Below are 20,870 nucleotides of genomic sequence, written 5' to 3'. Positions count from 1 at the left end.
GTATAATTTCATCTTAAAATGAATAATGTAGCTAAAATCACAAAAGATGTCATTTTGTATTTTGGGCAGAAGATAGCTACTTGGTTATATAGTCCCTACACCAACATCTGGGCTAATGGGGGAATAGAAGCCTGGGTATCTACTGAAGGGGCAAGGGTGTCATTCACGGTGCCCTGTGAGAGGGCGTAGGAGGCACCACCAAGCAGGGACCTTTTTCCCTTGTATTTTATATTCATCTCAATTTTGATGGCATTAAGATAATATTACTGAAATTTGAGATGCATGTGGAGTCCTCTATCACATGGAGTAACACATGTACTGCCAAATGGGAAATAATGATGTTAACTTCACTAGGACATAACTAAGATTTTCTGTAAGTTGAAACTATGGCCTGGAACATGAGTCAGTCGGAATAGCTACCTTGTTCTTTTCAACATCTCTAAGATGGACTCTGGGTTTCGCAGATCCTGGCTTTCTTGTGAGTTTTCATTTCCTTGAGAAAAATCAACAGCAGTGTAGGTCCATACCCCAGGACCATGACCATTACAATCTCTCTCCCTCCCTTGGTGGGCTCTTCTCACCTCTTTCTGATGTTCTGTTAGCTCTAACTTTTTCTTTTTCAAACTCCTTGATGGGTAATCACAAGGATTAGAATCATTCCGTGTGACCTCCATGAACCCTACTCTTTTTGAGCTCGTCTTCTGAGTTGTAGCTACGCTGTATCTCTCCTGAACACCAACAGCTTCTCCTGATCTAGGACAATTGTTGACAAAGAATGATGGGCTTTTTTTGTGAAGGTCAATCTTTCCCCTCCTTGATAGCTTATCTAGCACTGGACGTAAGCTCTGGGGGTAATCTAACTTGACTTGGTTGCCATATGTTGAATTCCAGAAGGCAATTGTGGGTTCTGAAATAGAGGGCTCTGGATGATCAAGTGTTGTCCTCAGAAGAGTTGCATGTATTTCAAGGAAGGAGGAGTCAAAAGCAATAGGAGGTTGAGCTCTCTGCAAACAGTTAAGAGTTTCAGACCAAAAGTGTGGAATTTCAACAATAATGGGAATTTTGTTCACTTTCCCTGATGACAGCCACTGAACCAGAGTATCAGACATTCCCTGCAAGGAGTAGAAACAGTTACAAATGAAGGATTTCGTCTTTTAGCCAGAAATTGGTAGTGATACAGAAACAAGACGGGGGAAGGTCAAAATTCCCATTAAGCATAGATTGTAATTGTAAATTGTAGAAGTTAGAACCACTTGAGGGTGCCAAGTCCCAACTAAGAGATTGATAATCCTAATCCTTTAGATTAATGACCCTTTTCAAATAAAATCTATCTAAATCCATATGTAGTTAAAGATGAGAAGAATTTCAGGCTAGGACTCCAAACCCAAGGCAGGAGCTATGATATTATGCTTCTGGAAAGGGATTTGCAGAGATTCCTCACAGATAATGTTTTTAGATCTAACGTATCTTGAACACCTATTTGTTCTATGCGTCAACCTCTTCCCTTAATGACAATGCATACCTCAATCACTAGAATAATATCTTGCTTCAAGTGAAGGTGGCAAACAAAGCTAACTAATTCAGAGAACACCCTGCAACAATGACAGCCAAGAGAGAAGCGTTGAGATTATGGATGGAAAAAAAAAAATGCACGAATGGAAAAAAAAAGAAGCTGACTTTACAGACTTGCCTTCCTGTATCAGACAGATAAGCTAGGGAATTGGCTTCTGCAATAGTCCACGACAATCTTAGGAAGCTGCAGAATACCACAACATGTGAGTTAGCAAAGCTAATGGCAGCTCTAAGTACTGAAGCAGGCTACACATGAATGATTAATGATGGAGAATGAGCAACAAAATGAACGCATATCAGTGTTCAAACCCAGCTGAATTATTTGGGTTTAGCATTGATTGAGACAGAATTTTACAGCACCAGCAAGTAGACTTTTAAGGCTTCTGAGTTATTGCCGACTTGACCTTGTTTTCCATTTGCCAAGTTTATAGAAAAAATGGATGAATCATAAAATTTTATTTTTATATCCGACTGGATGACTTAAGACTCAATTGAATCCTTCTTTGACAGGCCAAAGTGCTTCGTCTTTGGTGAATTTCAGCTCAATCTTTTCATTAAAAGATGTGGAATTCCGTGAATACTGGCTTGATCAAAGTGATTATAGCCCAACCTTTATTTATAATATAACAGGGAACATTCTAGAACAGGTACAAGGACAAAAATACCCCTAGGACAGATTTACCCTTAGACCCATATTACAACACTCCCCCTCAAGTTGGTGCATACATATCAAACATGCCCAACTTTCTAACAATAGGAAAAAACAATTTTGTACTGATTCCTTTGGTAAGGAAATCAGCCAACTGTTCACTAGACTGAATAAATGGAATACAAATAATTCCTTATTCCAGCTTCTCTTTGATGAAGTGCCGGTCGATCTCAACATGTTTGGTCCAATCATGTTGGACCGGATTGTGAGCAATGCTGATTGCTGACTTGCTGTCACAGTAGAGTCGCATAGGAAGATCAACACTCATCCTCAAATCTTGAAGAAGCCCTTTGAGCCAAAGAAGCTCACAAATATCCTGTGCCATAGCTCGGAATTCAGCTTCAGCACTAGATCGAGCCACAACAGCTTGCTTTTTGCTTCTCCAACTAGTTAAGTTACCTCCAACAAATGTGCAATATCCAAATGTAGACTTCCTATCATCAAGACTACCAGCCCAATCTACATCAGTGTACGCTTCTATCAGGAGATGGCTGTGTGGAGAGAACAATACTCTTTTCCCCGGAGCTGACTTGAGGTAACGGAGAATTTTGTATGCTGCTTCCAAGTGAGAAGAGTGAGGATCATGCATGTATTGGCTGATAAGGCTTACAGTAAATGTGATGTCTGGCCGGGTATGTGAGAGGTAAATCAATCGACCCACTAATCTCTGATAGCTGCCTTTGTCCACGGGCTCACCTTCCTTACTCTTCAAATGTGTGTTGGGCTCCAAAGGGGTATCTGGTGGTTTACACCCAAGCATCCTTGTTTCTTTCAATAAATCCAAGGTATATTTCCTTTAAGAGAGAGATATGCCCTTAGCTGAATAGGCAACCTCAACCCCTAGGAAGTACCTCAATTTGCCCAAATCTTCAACTTCAAACTCCGTGCCCAAATAAGCTTTCAGCTTCTGAATCTCATGTGCATAACTGCCTGTGATTACTATATCATCAATATAGACAAATCAAAAGGGTAACTTGCTGTCCCATTCTCTTAACAAACAATGTGTGGTCTGCATTACTCTGCTTATACTCATACACAATCATAGCCTTGTGGAATCGGCCAAACCAAGCCATTGGAGACTGCTTCAGACCATACAGGACCGCCTTCAACTTGCACACTTTCCCCCGAGTCTCTAAAGAGGTAAAACCCGGGGGTATCTCCATGTAGACATCTTCTTCCAAGTCTCCATGTAAGAAGGCATTCTTCACATCGAGTTGTTGGAGTTCCCATCCTTGATTTATAGCACAAGAAATGATGACTCGTACAGTATTCATCTTTGCTACAGGAGCAAAAGTCTCTTGATAATCGATTCCTTAGGTTTGAATGAACCCTTTGGCGACCAATCTAGCCTTGTATCTCTCCACAGAACCATCGGCCTTGTGCTTCACAACAAAGACCCATTTACAACCAATAGGCCTCTTCCCATGTGGAGGACTTACCAAATCCCAGGTCTGATTTTTTGCATGGGCAAGCATTTCTTCATTCATTGCCTCCTTCCATTTTGGTTCGGCTACTGCTTCCTGCCAAGTGTTAGGGATAGAGACAGAGGACAAAGAGGATATGAAAGCACGAAAGGCAGGAGTTAGAGAGTTGTAGGACACAAAGTTTGAGATAAGATGCCACGTGCAACTTCTTTTTTGTTTGCGAACAGCAATGGGTAAATCAAGACTAGGATCAAGAAGGAGCTTACCAGAAGTATGATTAGGAGCAAGATTTGGAGTAGGAACAAATGCCGATTACGTAGGTGTTGTAGCGGTGTTGGTTTCTTTCTCTTTGTACCGATGACCATTTGTAGGAAAATCAGTCCCCCCGAGTGTATTTCTGCCTTACAAGTCTCTCCCCCTGCACCTGTTGCTCAATCTGTTCCACTTCCTGTTCTTGACTTGTAACTCCATCCTCTAGTTCAATAGAAACATCTTGGTATCTCAACATTTAAAAGAGAAATCAATGGGACCTCTTCATTACTTTGAGTCTCCCCCTACAGAGGTACCGACGGTGGAAAGTAAAGCTCCGACTCCCGAAAGACAACATCCATGGTGATCAACACCTTTCTGGTAGGAGGATGGTAGCATTTATAGCCCTTCTGAGTCGGTGAGTAACCAAGAAAAATGCACCGTAATCCTCTGGGATCAAGCTTACCATGGACGTCGTGATTTCGTGCAAACATAACACAGCCAAACACTCTTGGGGACACCACAAAGTGGATTTTCCAACCAACATATCCAAGGGACAGCGGCCACACAAGACACGAGATGGAAGTCGATTGATGAGGTAAGTAGCTGTAAGCACGGCATCACACTAGAAACAAGGAAGGACAGCCATGGTGAACATAAGGGAACGAGCTACCTCCAGTAGATGTCTATTCTTGCGTTCAACCACTCCATTTTGAACGGGAGTGTCAACATAAGAAGTCTGGTGTATGATCCCATGGCTGTCCAAATAGGAACGGAAAGCACCATCCATATATTCCTTGCCATTATCTGAGCGAAGAATCTTCACCTTGGCATCAAACTACGTCTAGACCATTTTGTGGAATAACATAAAACAGTTGAACACATCACTCTTGCTATGCATCAAATATACCCAAGTCGTCCGGCTAAAACAATCGATAAATGTGACAAACCATCTAAGCCCAGATGTAGAAACACAAAGGGTAGGGCCCCAAACATTAGAATAAACCAAAAGGACTCAAACTTCTATTATCTGAAATAGGAAAAATACTCCGAAATTACTTTGCTAAAATGCAAGCATCACAAGAAATATTGTGTTTATTACATTGTTTCACCAGACTAGGAAATAAATCAGATAAAACCCAATCAGGGGATGGCCCAAACAACGATGCCAATTATTCAACTCAAACAATGCAGAATCAAAAGTAGAAGATGTAGGCTGTGATGTCAATGCTGTCCAGGAACCTTTAAGCACGTACAGACCACCAACCACCTTACCACATGCAATCGTACTGTCCGTTTCCAAATCCTGAAATAAACAATGACTTGGAAAAAATATTACTTTGCAGTTTAAATCCTTAGTTAGACTACTAATGGACAGCAAGTTAGTAGTAAACTTAGGAACATGTAAAACAGAAGAAAGAGTGAAAGAGGAGGTGCATTGAACGGATCCCTTCCCAGAAATAGAAGAAAGAGACCCATCAGCAACCCAAACCTTTGACTGGCCTGAAAGAGGATTATATGTGGTAAAAACAGAGGAAGAACCTATCATATGGTCAATTGCCCCCGAGTCCATAACCTAAGAGTCAGGCATGACCGAGGTGCAATTCCCACCAAAAGAAATACCTGTGGAAGAAGGTGCATTGGAAGGAGCAGGTAGAGACAAAGCCGAAGCTGCCATGGAAGGAGATACAGATGCCGAAGAAGATGTGTCCAAGCAATTCACCAGCCATCACAGAGGAAAGAGACTGTTCAGATTGATCTTCAATAGCAACTTGATTAGCACGAGAGTTACTGGGCCGATTGGAACCCCCCTTTCCAGGCCCATGAGTATCCGTAGGACGACCATAAAGCTTCCAACATTGGTCATTGGTGTGCCAATCCTTCCCACAGTGATCGCATTTAATAGGCGGGCGATCACTAGTTGGCCGATCAGTAAGAGGAGAACAAGTGGAGTTTCCACGGGAAGATTGAGAACCAGAAACAAGGGTTGATCGTTCCTGAGTGACAGGATGAACCATGGCAGTGCGCCTCATGTCCTCAGCCGAAAGTATGGCGTAGGCCTGCTCTAAAGAGGGAAGAGGATCCCGATTCAAAATATTGGACTTGATATTATCAAATTCAATGTTTAGGCCGGCAAAAAAATCAAACAGCCATAAACCTTCCTCCCACTTCCTGAAGGTTGTAGCGTCAACATCCGTGGTAGCCTTAAATGTGCCCAAAAAATCCAATTCCTGCCACAGTGTGCACATGGTATTGTAATATTGGGACAGAGATAACTCCAACTGCTTGGTAGTATGGAGCTTCTGACGGAGTTCATAGCATTGGGTTGCATTCCCAACCTGAGAGTATGTGTCATGAGCCGTCTTCCAAATTTTTGCAGCAGTGTTAAGGAGCAGATAACTACCAACAATGGTCTGGTCCATAGAATTAACCAACTAGGACATCACCAAAAAATTAAAATTCATCCATCGATCCTGAGCCGATCCAGCCTCTGTAGGCCTAACCTTAGTGCCCGTGATATACCAGAGAGCCCACGGGAACCAATAGCAAATAAACAGGAACAAGACCACAAAAGATAATTACTGCCATTCAACTTTATGGGATTCACCGGGAAGGGATCAAAGTCCCATTGGTTGGAATCTTCAGAACCAGTCGAAGCAGTCGTGATCTCTGACTCGTCAGGCATGGTGGCTAGAGAAAAATTGGCAGAGACAAATCCCAAAAAAAAATCAGAACATGTATAGGGGAAAAGAGGAACCCTTGGTGGGAGTCAACTCACCACCAAGGGATTTAAAAAAAATCGAACAAGGTGGAAGCCCCCCCCCCCGAGGTATGTAGAGGTGGAGGAAAAGGAGGGAGGGACTTGCGGAGGTGGCAGGAGGAAGGGAGAGGGCCTATGGTGGTTGGCGGTAGCTGGCGGAGACGGTCGCTGGCTGGCAAAAGTGGTGGAGGGGCTAGCGGTAGCTGGCAGAAATGGTGGAGGGGCTGACAGTGGGTGGTTTTAGGGCAGAATGACGAAAAAGAAAAAGAGAAAAAATTGAAAAAATTTTACTTCCCATATCCCCGGAATATTTTTGGCTGTGATGTCATGTGGAATTCCATGAATACTTCAATATGATCATAGCCCAGCCTTTATTTATAATATAACAGGGAACATTTTAGAATAGGTACAAGGACAAAAATACCCCTAGGACAGATTTACCCTTGGACCCATATTACAACATTGAAAGACAACACAAAGAACCACACTAACAGAAACATTTTAAGCAAACAATTAGCACAAACCTGGCAATGAGCTTCAAGCAAGTATTGACGCAATTGCTTTGATCATAACTCCCATCCTCTTGACATTTGTTTCCACTTGATCTTAAATTTTCTTTGTCTGATTGCAGCATCTGTTTCAACACACATATTGTTGCTTCACCAAACAGAGGAAAAGTGAGGTACCGACCCTGTCCCTTTAAATGAAGGTGCATGCCACTTTCAAGAATGGTAGTGTTTTGATCATAGACTGTGGTTAATATAGCACATAGATCCTCCGTAAAACCATTCATGATGAAGCACTCAGGCTGTAAGGACCAATTTATAGAACCATAAAGTAACTTCCATACTTCAATAACATGATCAAGTTCAATATCACGATCAAGTTCAATATCAAGCTCTCTCCTTGAGGGAAACTGACATGATTTTGAGGACAAATTAGTCTCTTCTGGTGTCAACAGCTTCTGGGAAAAAGAGCACAGGACAAAGGGGTAGGACAAGAACCAACAGATTGTAACATAAGCATTACCGTTAGACTCCATTTTCAACAGTGAAGCATCTTTTACATTGTCAATGTGTCTTTTCAGATCTTTTGAAATCAGAATCCATAACTTCAACCATATGAATCCACTATGTCTATACGAAAAACTAACTATGGCATGGAGATTTTCTAAAGGATCATATGAGGACCATATGAACTTCAATTGTTTCTGCACTCTATTTAGAATCATCTCCATATTTGATACATTTAAAACTGATTGAGCCAATAGACAGAGTTGGAGTATGGTCAAATAAACCATCGGTGAAACCAAATCCATAAAAGCAATAGATGTGATCTCTTCAAAATTTGCACATTTAATATCAGTAATCAATTGCAAATCATTAATGTACTTGAGGTCTAACGCAACCCTATAAAGAGGGGATCCCAATACTGATGGTTCTAGTTCCTCTTCAACAGCCTCCACAAGCTCGAGGCAAGTATGCAGCCAGCCATTAGAGCCAACATCTTTTGAAACTAACTCTTCACATACACTCTTAGTGAAGTCTAAAATTTTTTCTAAACCCAATATAATCTCATTATAAGTAATGGATGATCTTTTCAACTCAATCTGGATCCCCTTCAAAACAGATCTGAATATCTTCGAGGCAGCATAATAGGCCAGACTTACATTGTCACCTGTTACAGTTGTCCCTGATGTTTCTCTGATGAGAATATGAATCATCTTTAGATGGAAATTTAGCATATTAAGATCCCAAGGCAACCATTTAATAGGATAATTCTTCCACAAGCATGCACCAGCAGGAGGATGTTCAATCAAATTAGCTATAGATGGTGATTGGAAGCTATACTTCTTTATCACATCATAATCTCCCTCGCTACTTTTTGCTGAAATATACTCATCAAGCAGATCTAGGCAGGAGTTCCAGAACCAGATGCCGATACCATGAGGCCCCTTTTGGAAGACAACTTCAAGTATAGGCTCTAAGACTGTTTTTAGTACTGAAGAACGATTAACAGAGAGGTCAAGTTTGTGTAGAAGATAACACCATGTGTTTAGGCAGGATGAGAGAACAGAAAAATCACATTTACTTGACATGATTCCTACCAAAGGTGTCATTATAAGCTTTATGCTTTTGGAAAAACTATCTGCTTGATTTGCGTTAGAATGCCCTTTAGATGTATCTGAAAATACATTACCAACTTGCTGAATGCCATGCTCTACAGTTGTATTCAACACTTGACCTTGTGTTGGAAGGTCAATAAGTGCATCAATCAAACCTTGCCAGGCAACCTGCGTATACAAGTAGCATAATCATTTTATTTGTTGTAATGCTTGGATGAAGACATTCACAAGAATGACCACTCTTACAATTTGTTTTTAAAAGTAAATAAATTTCAACAGATTTCTTTGATTTTCAGTTTAAATGTGGAATCTGCTATCCTGAATCCTGATCATGATTTACAATTCAACAATTCAAGGACCACCACCATTTTAAACCTTTAAAAGAAATAAATATAAAAAAAAGTGACCACTATTAAACAAATTTTTTGGACTAGGAAAATTTTTCAAGAACTAAAATTATAATTTCCACATTCAATTTCTACTACGACAAAAAAGGGGACAATCAAACTTAGATTTTAAGCCTTGCATTTGACTGCTTCATGGCCTGCGTGCATTTACATGATTATGCACACCGTTCAATGACCTCCACCCAATTTTATTTTTTTTCGGGTGAATTCCTCCACCCAATTTATGGCTGCTAATGATTGAAAATTGATTTACCATGTATTAATTCATTCTCAAGACACCTCATTTATATATTCGTGTATGCATAATAATCAATTGTTGCCCATTAACTTGGCTTGATCTTGACTTTTAAGTCCAAAACTCAACCATATAAAAACTTCTACGCACAATTCAAGTCTGACCTGACTCCAATAAGAAATGGATATGGATTCAATATCTTCAGATCCAGGAGATCTCCAATGAAATTCATAATGTATTGGACAAACCTAGATATAATCCTAATCCAATCAGTTCGCAGCCCTAATCCTGTAGTCAGATGAACATAACAACTTGGTTTATAGACATTTTGCTGGAAACTGAATAATTCAATCATTAAAAGATTGCAACTGATTAGGAATAATGTTATGTTCTTGCTAAAAAGTTGTACAGTTCTTCCTTTCTTCTTTGTTCCTTCTTTCTTCTTCTTCTCTTCTTCCCAAAAGAGGAGCAACACATGAGGGAGTGTTGGGAATAATCCCACCTTGACTAATTCTGGGATCTTGAATTACTTCATATACCAGTTGGGCCTCTCCAGCTAACAGCTTAAGCTTCTGAGTTGGACACTTAAATAGTTTCATCTTTTCTACTCTTTCTATAAGTTCATAACAATCAGTTCTTTCTGGAGAGGATATAAAATGAACAAAGTTTAACAAACATCAACACATCAAATACATATTGGAATTAAGTACCTGTGAAGCAATTTGGATTTGTGGGTCGGGATCAGAGAATGTCTTCTCAGGAATTTTAAGCATTTCATTAACCAAATGCCTATTTTTCACCGCATAACATCCAAGCAAGCGGATAAACCATCCCCAAGCACTGATCATAGGAATCCTCATTCCATGGTCAGGTAGCATTTGTTTCATTCCTGGAAGCAATTTTTGCTTAATATCCATGACAAGTGCCTGTTTCAAAAATATGGAAGCAAGCTCAGAAACTTTGAATTGTACATTCAAATGACTTGAAGGCTTGGAAGACAAGATTTTCAATGAATTAACTGGCGGTACTGATGCAAGTTCACAGAGAAACAAGAGTTACTGAATAATTAACTATCAGGTTATCTAATAGAGGATCTATAACCTTCAATGGTCAATGGATCTGTTTATGCAGCAATGCAAGCAGTAACATGGCACCTAACTAATATAGTTACCTACACAAAAAGGAAAGAATGGTAAAATGGGAACTAAAAATAGTTACCCAAACACATAAGGTATCAAAATCAGGTACTTGGGTGATGCTTTCAGTTGAGAGAGATTTAGCAGGGCCATGAAGGTACTAAATGAGAAAGGGCTGATTGATGCCACTTCACAGTAGTATAAAATGTGATCCATTGATATGCCTTCCCATATTCAGGCAACATACAGTCCGGGATGATCATTATTTGCTTGATAGTCAGGCATGCCCTGACTATTTCAAAATCACAAGGTATTAATTAGCCATTTTTAGACTTCCATCAATGTTTGCACTACCCCAGATGATACCACAATCATACAATTTACAGAATACTTCCAAGGTGTCCTCTAACCATAGTTTGAAAACTCGTTTCGTTTCGGTGTTTCAGGCTGACCATTTTGGTCAAAATTTTGCATTTTTCCGTTATGTTTTGGTAGGTCATTTCGGTGGGTTTTAGGCCAAGTTAAGACATTAAACTTCATGGAAACCCTATTTTAGGCTATATAAACACATTTAAATGTTCAAATTGCAAAAATAGTAACCCAAAGTGGTGTTTTGGATCTGCACCATTGATTGGCAATGTACGGACTAATCCTAATGTATAACTTAGTTAATTACACATACACATTGTTTAAGACTTTAAGTACTAGAGGACATAATAAATTAATGATTAATAAGCAATTTAAACAAGTAAATTGACTTGGAAGTTGGAAACATAAAGTGAATAACTCACAAGTCATAACTTAAGTCATAATATTAAGTACAATAAGTAAATAACAAGTTAAGAAGATGATATCAATATGACAATATCCCCAATAGTCCAATACAAGTCAAGTAGTCATCTAGTGACTCAAATGTTTACAAATATTCTAATAATAATTACTCCGACGTCCAGGATCGACCCCACTCATAGTCCGATGGAGCCGACGTGCATTATACCCCGACTGTAGGACAAATGAATGCCACATCATAGTATGGGAGAAGAAACGAGTGAAGTCATTCACAGTGGCCATGTAAATTGCATCATCAACATGCTGAAGGTAACCTATCCTAGGATTTGGGTCACCAAACTGTGAAGAAGTACTACCCACTGATCCACTATGATATGACGCCTCTGGGAGCATGTACGGAAACGGCTGGTGAGTTGGGTAGGAAAAGATGATCCACTACGTCCTTGTGAGTGGGAGTCGTACTCAAAACTGGGAATGGATGGAGAAGATATTTAATTAACCACCATACAATGTACATAACCCCTATTTTTTTTTACATTCTTGTTGTAAGAAAATCAAAATTTTAAAGCAGAAAAATAAAAAAAATAATATATATATATATAGAAAAAAAAATTTGACACCGTGAGATTGTAGATCGGCCTTCGGTGTCTAACATGTGAAATCCGCAATAAATTTAAACTTTTTGGAACTTGTGCGATTTTAGGTTCCAACTCTGAGTCTATGGTGGCATCGATGCTATGGGTTGCATCGGTCGACGATACAGACGAATCTCTCGACACTCCTATGGAGGATTCTAGGGATTCTTCCCAACTAGCCCTTCTGGAGTCAGAGGACCCCTGTGAAACCCCGCACCGGAGTTACCTGTGTCGGATCTGCTACCTGGAGGCTATGCAGAACCTCTCCCTTAGTTAAACTCGATGTAAGTATAGTTTAAATGTATTTTTGTAGTGTTATGTACGACCAATTAGAGTTAGAGGGGTATTTTGGTCAATTTACCTCTGTGGGACCTACCTTCCTAGTGGGAAATCCTATTCCTAACATTTACCCGTACCCGGTTTACCTTTGAAATTTTAAGACAACATTATATAGTTAGAATAAGCTAAGTAATAAGTAGTTTTAACTAAAATCAGAATTTAGAATTAATTCTCAAAACAGATTTTTATTTTAAAAACCAAACATAACTTAATTAACCCACTAACTATAAATACAACCTAATATACTATTCACTATTCCTAAATCACTAAAACCAAAAGAAGAAAACGATTCAGCCTTGGAGAGCAAGGAAAGAAGAAGAAAAGAGAAGAGAAGAAGGGAAAAAGAGAAGGCTGCACTCGGAACTCTGATTCTATACTTAGAATTAAGGCTTGGAACCTCCATTGCAGACTTAGCTGCATAAGGGAAGGCTGCCATCTCCTCTTCTCACTGCTGTACTCAGGTAAGCAGAAATTCCTGCTGTATCCATCTTTCTCTTCTAATTTCTCTATCCCTAATTGATCCTATATCAAAATTCTGCCATTAAACCTTGGTAATTATAGGTTTAATAGACTAAGACCCATCTCTGACCTCTTAAATTGAACCTATCTATGGTTCAGACCTGAGTTTCAGCTATGAATTTCATGTTGTCTTTTAAATCACAGCTGAACCTCTTATTTTATTTAACCCTAAAATGGTATTTGGGTTAATTAATTAAAAACCCCCAAATTGAATGTGGTTTTAGAAATTAAACCACAATTTTATGTTGACCTATCCTAAATTAACCCAAATCCTGCAATTGGATCCATGCATGTAAGGATCCAAGCTGTAGGAGCAAAAACCCCAAATCTGGCCAAGTAGCCGGATGTTGTTGTAGGCCTAGGGGCGGTCGTCCGGCTCCCTGGAGGTCTGCATCCGGCTACCTATTTTGGTGCATTAATGATCTAGACCCTATGGGACTTGATCCTGGGCCATCACAGAACCTAATGTATAATGTTTTGTATGTTGTTTAGGGTTGTTTCTATTGTTACTTGTTTGTTTGGCTGGGTCTTGGAGGGTAATTTGACTTAGACTAAGCTACAACTTCTAGTAAGGGAATTTGACTTTAATTTTGGTCTGTGTATGACCTTAATTTGCTGTTGTTCTGATTGTTGTATCATGCATCATCGAAACTACTCAGATGCATTTAGTTTCTTAGCTTGTATTTGTTGCACTAGAATCTGCATGTGAACTAGGCTGCATTGGCATCTCGCATTGCATTGATATTTATTGTTATTGTGAATTTATTGATGGGAAGTACTGTACTCTTTTAATTTAGCTATCCATACATCTATCATCATGAATAGATTGCACTGGGCTAAGTTGTATGACATGACCCAGTACTACGTCCCTTACCAATAGGGGAAGAGGTGTTGGACAACCTGTGGTACAGCCGAAGAGTATGCCGGGGTACCATTCACTGTCCTACGTTAGCGTGTGTACTCCGCTGTGGGAATAAACAGTAGGGTTGGTCTTTGGGGGTCTGCTGGTGTGGCTGCCTATTAACATGTCTCTACTGATGGGTCCTCATCGTGGTAGAATGGTTTCCCTCGGGTGACCGACGTTTGGTTATGTGTTTCCGGGACCGAGGTTAGCATCTATCACAGTAGTACTTATACCTCATGAGACTTAGTATCCATGTTAGGAGCATGCTAGATTAGGACATGCATCATAAATTATTGTGTTTGCTTGCATGCATTCCCTTACTGGGCTCAGTAGAGAGCTCACCCCTGTGGTATACCTTATTTTTCAGATGAAGCTACTCTCGTTGCTCCTAGTGTTTCTGTGGGGATTCCTCCTTCTCAGGACTCTCCTGCTGCTCATGGAACTGATATTCCTCTCCTGGTTGAGCACGATGCTCCGTGTTCCTGTGATGCCTGCGCGTTCTCCTGATCCTCCAAAATGATCAAGCTCTTTCTTCCTTTTGATATAACACTTTTGTAGTAGTTATAATATATAGTCTTTTTGGGCCTTTGAGTTGCTCTTTTTGTGAATCACTAATGTAACTCACTTGTACATAAATGTTCATGTAAATATAACTGTTATCACTAGTTCTTCTTTAATACTGTCTTATTGTCTTATTTAATTGCTTTCGCTGCATTTAAATTCTGATTTTTATGAATGAAATTATGAATAGAGTACTGCACTTGCGATCTTGGTGGGTTGGTTGGATGTCTGAGACATCCAGTCACACTTAGCCCTTATAAACCGGGCCGGGGTGTGGCATAACATATATTAATTTCATCACAAACAAACAAGTATTGATCATGCTTCTTTCAAAAAAACATTTTTGGAGAAATTGGTTTTACTTGAAATAGTGGAAAAGCTTCATAAATGTGCTAATGGTGTGTTCTCCGGCGTAGATGTGGCAAAGATTCAAAGGCCGGTGTAAGGAAGGTATATCTGGTACCCTGTGTAGAGGCAGTATGTAGCTAGGATCTGCATGGTAGACAACTCAGTCCGGTGACCACTCTTCTGGACTACAATGTATCCATAAATCCTAGATAAGACACGGGTTGATGGAAGCAAGTCCAACTCAGATTTCATCCTCTCATAGAACTTGCCATTAGTGAGGACTGAGTATAGCCATTCCTGTTCTTCATCAGCCAAGAACTCAGATGCATCAACACTTGGAGGGCATTACCTCCATTCTCCCTCATTAGATATCTCTAGTATCTAGGATAGGTCGGCTGTGCTGAAGGTGATGGGCATGTCCTTCACATAAGAACGGATGACGAACTCTTAACCCTCAAAGCCATAGGATGGATTACTCAGGAACAGCCGAACCAGCCTTGGGTAGCAATACCTCTCTGGTTGTAGCATAGACAGCCACCCTAGCCTCTCAAATCTTTCCTGGACCTTGAATGCACCAAGGTCTGCTAAGACCACGTTTCTCTCCTCCTCCACCTTCCTTTCCATACACTGTAGTATTCTTCTTCCTCCACATTACGGAAGAATCTCGGGTTGAAGGCTGGTGGGTCAGCAGCAGCTGCACCTCTCCCTCTTCCTCCTCTACCTCTTCCCCTTCCCCCACGGCCTTGTGCTGCAGCCATTCTTAATGAGCTGCAAGAGTTGGGCAATAAGAGTAGTTAGAATGATGTAGGACAGCAACCTAAATCAAGCAGATTTATAAGTTTTGGTTAAATGATAAGGTTTTACTCTACTACTATGTACATGCGTGCTGTTTTAAGAGGACAAATAGGTTGAGTATATACAAAATGGTAACATTGGACTAAAAAGAGCCCTAGGTTTAGTTTTAGAACAAAAAGAATATAGATTTTTCAATACATGGGTAAATAGGCATAGGGATGGCAAGACAGGTAGATTGGAACGATGAAAGAGAAAGAAAAATGAAGAACAAGTTAAGAAAATATGACATTAACATGACATAGCAAAAAAGGGAGACAAAGTAGTCAAAAGACCTTAGAAACTTAGGAGAAATAGTGAATTAGATCTGGTTTGGGAAAGAAGTTAGAAGAACTAAAGAAATTTCATAGTTAGGACACTTACTTGTTGATTTGAGGAGTAAATCCAAGGATCAAAGCTCAAGTTTGAGTGTTAGAACCCTAGAAAAGCCTTAGGGAAAGAAATCTGTTTGGGGCCCTTTTGAGTGGGACCCGAGCTCTTAAATAGCCCAAGTTACCGCCAGCCGGACGGCCGGCTTGGTTCGAGTGTGAATCTGGCAGTCTCCCTACCTTGCATCCGGCTGGACCAAAAACCTTATGAGGCCACTGTTTTGTGAGGCGGACGATCCGGCCCTGTTCTCTGTGAATCCGACACTTTTTGGGTCTGCATCCGGCTGACCCAAATAAAATGCAAAAAATTAATAAAATAAAATAAAATAAAAATAAAATATAGTAAACTACATACATATTATATACTACATATATATTATTAAAAATAGTAATAATAGGTGTATAATACAGTAATTAAATAAAACCTATGTTACATCAAAATAATGAAATATTTAGAAAAGAAAGTAAGATTAAACATGCATATTGTATATAAATGTGTGTGTATATATATATATATGTATTAAAAGTATATATATTAATGTAGTAAGTGTGAATAGAGAAAGAAACTAAATACATTATGACACTAAGATGTGTATTCTTGTGTTATCATAATTATTAATAATGAATATAGTGTATGATTTGATTGCTTATGTAATTGTAATATATGCAAAGTACTATATGATGCTAATGTTTCTTTTTAGGAACTCGCCATGATAGCTTGTCATGCCTTTGCATCTCAATAACGAGTTATATATTGAGTACCTAGGGTAAGTAAGCAAAAGTAAAAGACTTGAAAGAAATGTAAAAGACTAAGGAACCCAACTTAGGATCAAGAAAAGTGAAAAGGTTGAAAGATTTGAGGAAAAAAATTTGAGTTCGGATAACTTGTAGATTAGGAAGGTAGATCTTAGGATTGAATGCCTCAAAATATGTTAGAAGTCTCTTAGGAGAATTCTTGACAGAATTAGAGAGTAAGTGAAAGAAACAATAATGCTACATTGCTTAGAGTAAATAAACGGAAGAAGAAGGGTAAGAAAAGCTAGACAAATGGGAAATCATCTCATAACTAATACAAGGCGGTTTAGTAAAGAAAAAAAAACATATATAGACTTTAATAAAGATCAAATGAGACTGCTAAGTAAAACACAGTAAAATCTTTAATACAAACCATACGGAACTAATCTGATCTCATGGAATGTACATTGGAATTAGACCAAAGGAAGTACAGCACTATAGGTGACTGAATCCCCTTTAAAAGTAACCCAAGTAACCATAGGAGATGTGTGGGAGCGAATAAATAACATTGATATCATTAGGCTAGGCTTACCTAAGGCCTAGGATCGATTAAAACCCCAATCGATAAGTAATCTAAAGTGTTACAAGGAGAACTTCCTAAATAAGAAGAAATTTCACATAAAGAAATTTATGAACAATCTAAGAATTAAAAGGTAAAGGAAAATTTAGGGATTTCATAACAAAAGACCTAGGAATGTTAGTTTAGGCATCCAGCCAAACACTTTGTAGGCATTAGAATAATAAGCTCTTCTTAAAATTTTTGAATTCCTTCACTTAAAACATAATGCAATAAAAGCCAAAAAATAACTGAGAACAGAGAGAAGCTGGAACTGAAGGATGTGGCAAAACTTTACTCAACAATAGGTATGAGTGGAGTAATGGGTCATCGAATGTCTCCTCCGTTTGGGAGTGACCACCAGGGATCCCATCAATATTCCAATTCATCCTACAGTTGAGTTAAGTATTGCAAAACCAGAAGTGAAAGTCTTCATAATGGAAATCCTATAAGCAAGAATTGTAAAGACTTACACACTACAACCCAAACCTCGAAAATATTGATAAAAATATAATAATCGAATTGTATGGAAATATCATGAACAGAATGGCACTTAAATAAAAGAAGAACATAAACGAACACTAAGGAATAAGAGGAACAAAAATAATGGTAATAATAATAATAAGAAGAAGAAGAATGAAAATGTCTTATTTGTATTTTTAAGTGTAGATATTTACTTTGTCGATATGCTGAGTGAACCTTGAAATGGATTGTTCCCAAGTTACCTTAGATACTTTAGGACCCCCCCTGTTGTTTATTCTTTTGTGCTTAGAGAAAGAATAGGAGAGTAGTGTCTTTGGTCAGTTTAGAATACTGTCTGACCCGAAACCTGTCAATAAAAACCATCAACCAATAGATCGTTCGGTACACAAAACAGGAAACAACATAAGAGTGTAAATCGTGATGCAGTTGATGTAACCTCAACTGTTCGGATTACTAGGTGTATCAATTTCGAGGACGAAATTTTTATAAGGGGGGTAGAGTGTGAAACCCGGTCAAATTTCCGAATAAATTTGAACTTTTGGAACTTGTGGGATTATAGGTTCCAGCTCTCAGTCTATGGTAGCATCGATGCTGTGGGCTACATCGGTCGCGGACATAGAAGAATTACTCGACACACCCATGGAGGACTCCGAGGATCCTTCCCAATATGCCCTTCTGGAGTCAGAGGACCCCTGTGAAACCCCGCACCGGAGTTACCTGTGCTGGATCTGCTGCCTGGAGGCTATGCAGAGGCTCTCCCTCAATTAGAATAATTGTAAGTATAATTTAAATGTATTTATATAATGTTTTGTACTACCAAATAGGGTTAGAAGGGTATTTTAGTTAAATTGCCTCTGTGGGACCCACATCCCCAGTGGGGAATCCTGTTCCAGACAATTACCCATATCCGGATCACCCCTGATGTCGCATGACATCATTCTATAGTTAGAATAAGGCAATAAATACAAAAATTCAGGCTTAAATCTAATATTATGCCCAAATGACCAAACTGCCCTTTAGTGTTTAAGTTATATATACCAAACTCATTCTAAACATTCACTATTCACAACTCTAAGCTTGGAGAGAAAACGTTCCAGCCTTGGAGAGCAAGAAAAAAAAAGAGGAAGAATAGAGAAAGAAGAGAAGGGGAAGAAGGAACCTAAAGCTAGAGTTGGGCATCAAGCTTGGAGTACTATTAAAGCTGAAATTGAAGCTGCTATTGATTCTCTGAACTGAAATCAGGTTGGTTCCCTGCTGTTTCCTTCTCCTTCTCCTCTAAATTCACTTTAATTTCATCCTAAATTCACCTAAATGAGCTGGCCTCCATTAAAGCTTCAAGGCTAAGCTTGAATATTCAGATTTTACTATGAATTGGACTGTTTTGGATCAGTCCCAGCCCAATTAAACCTGAAATTATAGGATTAACCCTAATCTGACCTTAGTTGCTGAAACTATTGACTATGTAATGAACCCTAATACAACTAATTTAGGTTTAATTAAAGAAAATCCCTAAATTAGGAAGCCAATCATGAAATTGAACCCCTGATTTACACTGACCCACCTTGAAATGGTGCTAAAACCTGAAATTAGGGGCATGCATGCTAAGATCTGACCCTAAGAAGCAAAACTCCCATATTCGGCCTCAAGGCCGGATGCAGTTGCAGGCCTAAGGCCGGTCATCCGGCCCTGTATCCCTCTGAATCCGATTGCTCATTTTTGTACCCCTGCTACCCTAGTATATTGGGGATTGCCCTTAGCTTTTGTCTGAACCTAATGAATGTTATCTGTATGTGATTTAGGGCTGTAATTCCTGTATTTTCTCTGTCTTGACTAGATCTTGGGAAGTATTTGGCTAGGCTAGCTTATCACTACAGGTAAGGGAATTTTGAACTTAATTTGGGCGTGTTTATCATCTTAATTTGATGTTATGCTGAATGCCATATCATGCATCATTGAAACTACTCTGATGCATATAGTTTCTTAGCTTGTGTTTTGATGCATTAGAATGCATATGATTTAGGCTGCACATTAGCATATTGCATTGCATTGCATTGATGTTATTATTATTGTGAATTGTTGATGGTGGAATTCAGTACTCTATAATTCAGCTGATCATGCTTGTATCATCATGAATAGACTGCACTGGGCTAGGTTGTTATTCATTACCCAGTACTACGCCCCTTACCAACAGGGGGAGAGGTGTTGGACAACCCGTGGTAGGTCCAATGTGTTAGTTCCAGGATGCCATCTTCTGTCCCATGTTAGCGTGTGTACTCCGCTGTGGGAATAAACAGACAAGGTTGGTCTTTGGGGGTCTGTCGGGGTCCGATGTGTTAGTCCCGAGACTGGCGGGTCCTCACCGTGGTAGAATGGTTTCGCTCGGGTGACCGAAGGGTTAGTTCCGGGACCGAGGTTAGCATCTACCACCAGTAGTACTTAGACCTCATGAGACTTAGCATCTGTGCTAGGAGCATGGTAGATTAGGACATGCATCATGAATTTATTGTGTTTGTATGCATGCATTCCCTTGCTGGGCTCAGTTGAGAGTTCACCCCTGTAGATATCCTTATTTTTCAGGTGATTTAGTTACTTTTAATGATGGATTTGCGGCGCTGGAGTTTGAAGTGCACGATACTTCATGCGCACGTGATGATTGCGCAATCTCCTGATCTTGGCCTGACAATCCAGGCTACCTCCCCACTCTTTTATGCTTTATATAAACGCTTTATATAGTTATAGTATAGTTTCTTGTATAGATTTACTTTGTGGTACCTTTGAGAGCTGTATAGTTGTGTCACAAGCTTTATCCTTTATGTATATGAAATATCACTTAGACTTCTCTTATTAATGATGCTACCTCTATTATTTAAATTGTTTCCGCTGCCTCTGATTACTGTATTTGTGATATAATGATTGTAAATAGGGTACTGCACTTGCAATCCTTGGGGGATTGGTTGGATGTCAGAGATATCCAGTCTCTCCTGGCCCTTAAGCACCAGGCCGGGATGTGACATATTTGGTTTCCCAATTGTTCTTAGTTTCCTTATTTGAATTTGTTTCCTAGTTAGAGAGTTAGTCTTTATTTTTAGGAGGCTTTTATTTC

At 39.4% G+C, this 20,870-nt stretch overlaps 1 protein-coding gene across 3 annotated transcripts in view; it reads right to left on the bottom strand.

Moving 5' to 3' along the window:
* Positions 1–370: 370 nt before the first annotated feature.
* The window catches only part of LOC122671768, a 61,727-nt gene continuing 41,227 nt past the window's right edge, over positions 371–20,870 (bottom strand). For 2 of the 3 annotated variants that reach the window (XM_043869195.1, XM_043869197.1), the window contains 5 exons: positions 10,193–10,408; positions 7,240–9,008; positions 1,691–1,756; positions 1,523–1,592; positions 371–1,112 (listed from right to left, as the gene is read on the bottom strand). In XM_043869195.1, the coding sequence (XP_043725130.1) occupies positions 417–1,112; positions 1,523–1,592; positions 1,691–1,756; positions 7,240–9,008; positions 10,193–10,408 (2,817 nt within the window). In that variant the 3' untranslated portion in view covers positions 371–416. The remainder of the gene's footprint in view (positions 1,113–1,522; positions 1,593–1,690; positions 1,757–7,239; positions 9,009–10,192; positions 10,409–20,870) is intronic. The other variant, XM_043869196.1, reaches the window with a different exon arrangement.

This window comes from Telopea speciosissima, chromosome 8 (genome assembly GCF_018873765.1).
Source record: "Telopea speciosissima isolate NSW1024214 ecotype Mountain lineage chromosome 8, Tspe_v1, whole genome shotgun sequence".
Taxonomy (NCBI): domain Eukaryota; kingdom Viridiplantae; phylum Streptophyta; class Magnoliopsida; order Proteales; family Proteaceae; genus Telopea; species Telopea speciosissima.
This window is presented reverse-complemented; position numbering and strand designations above follow the sequence as displayed.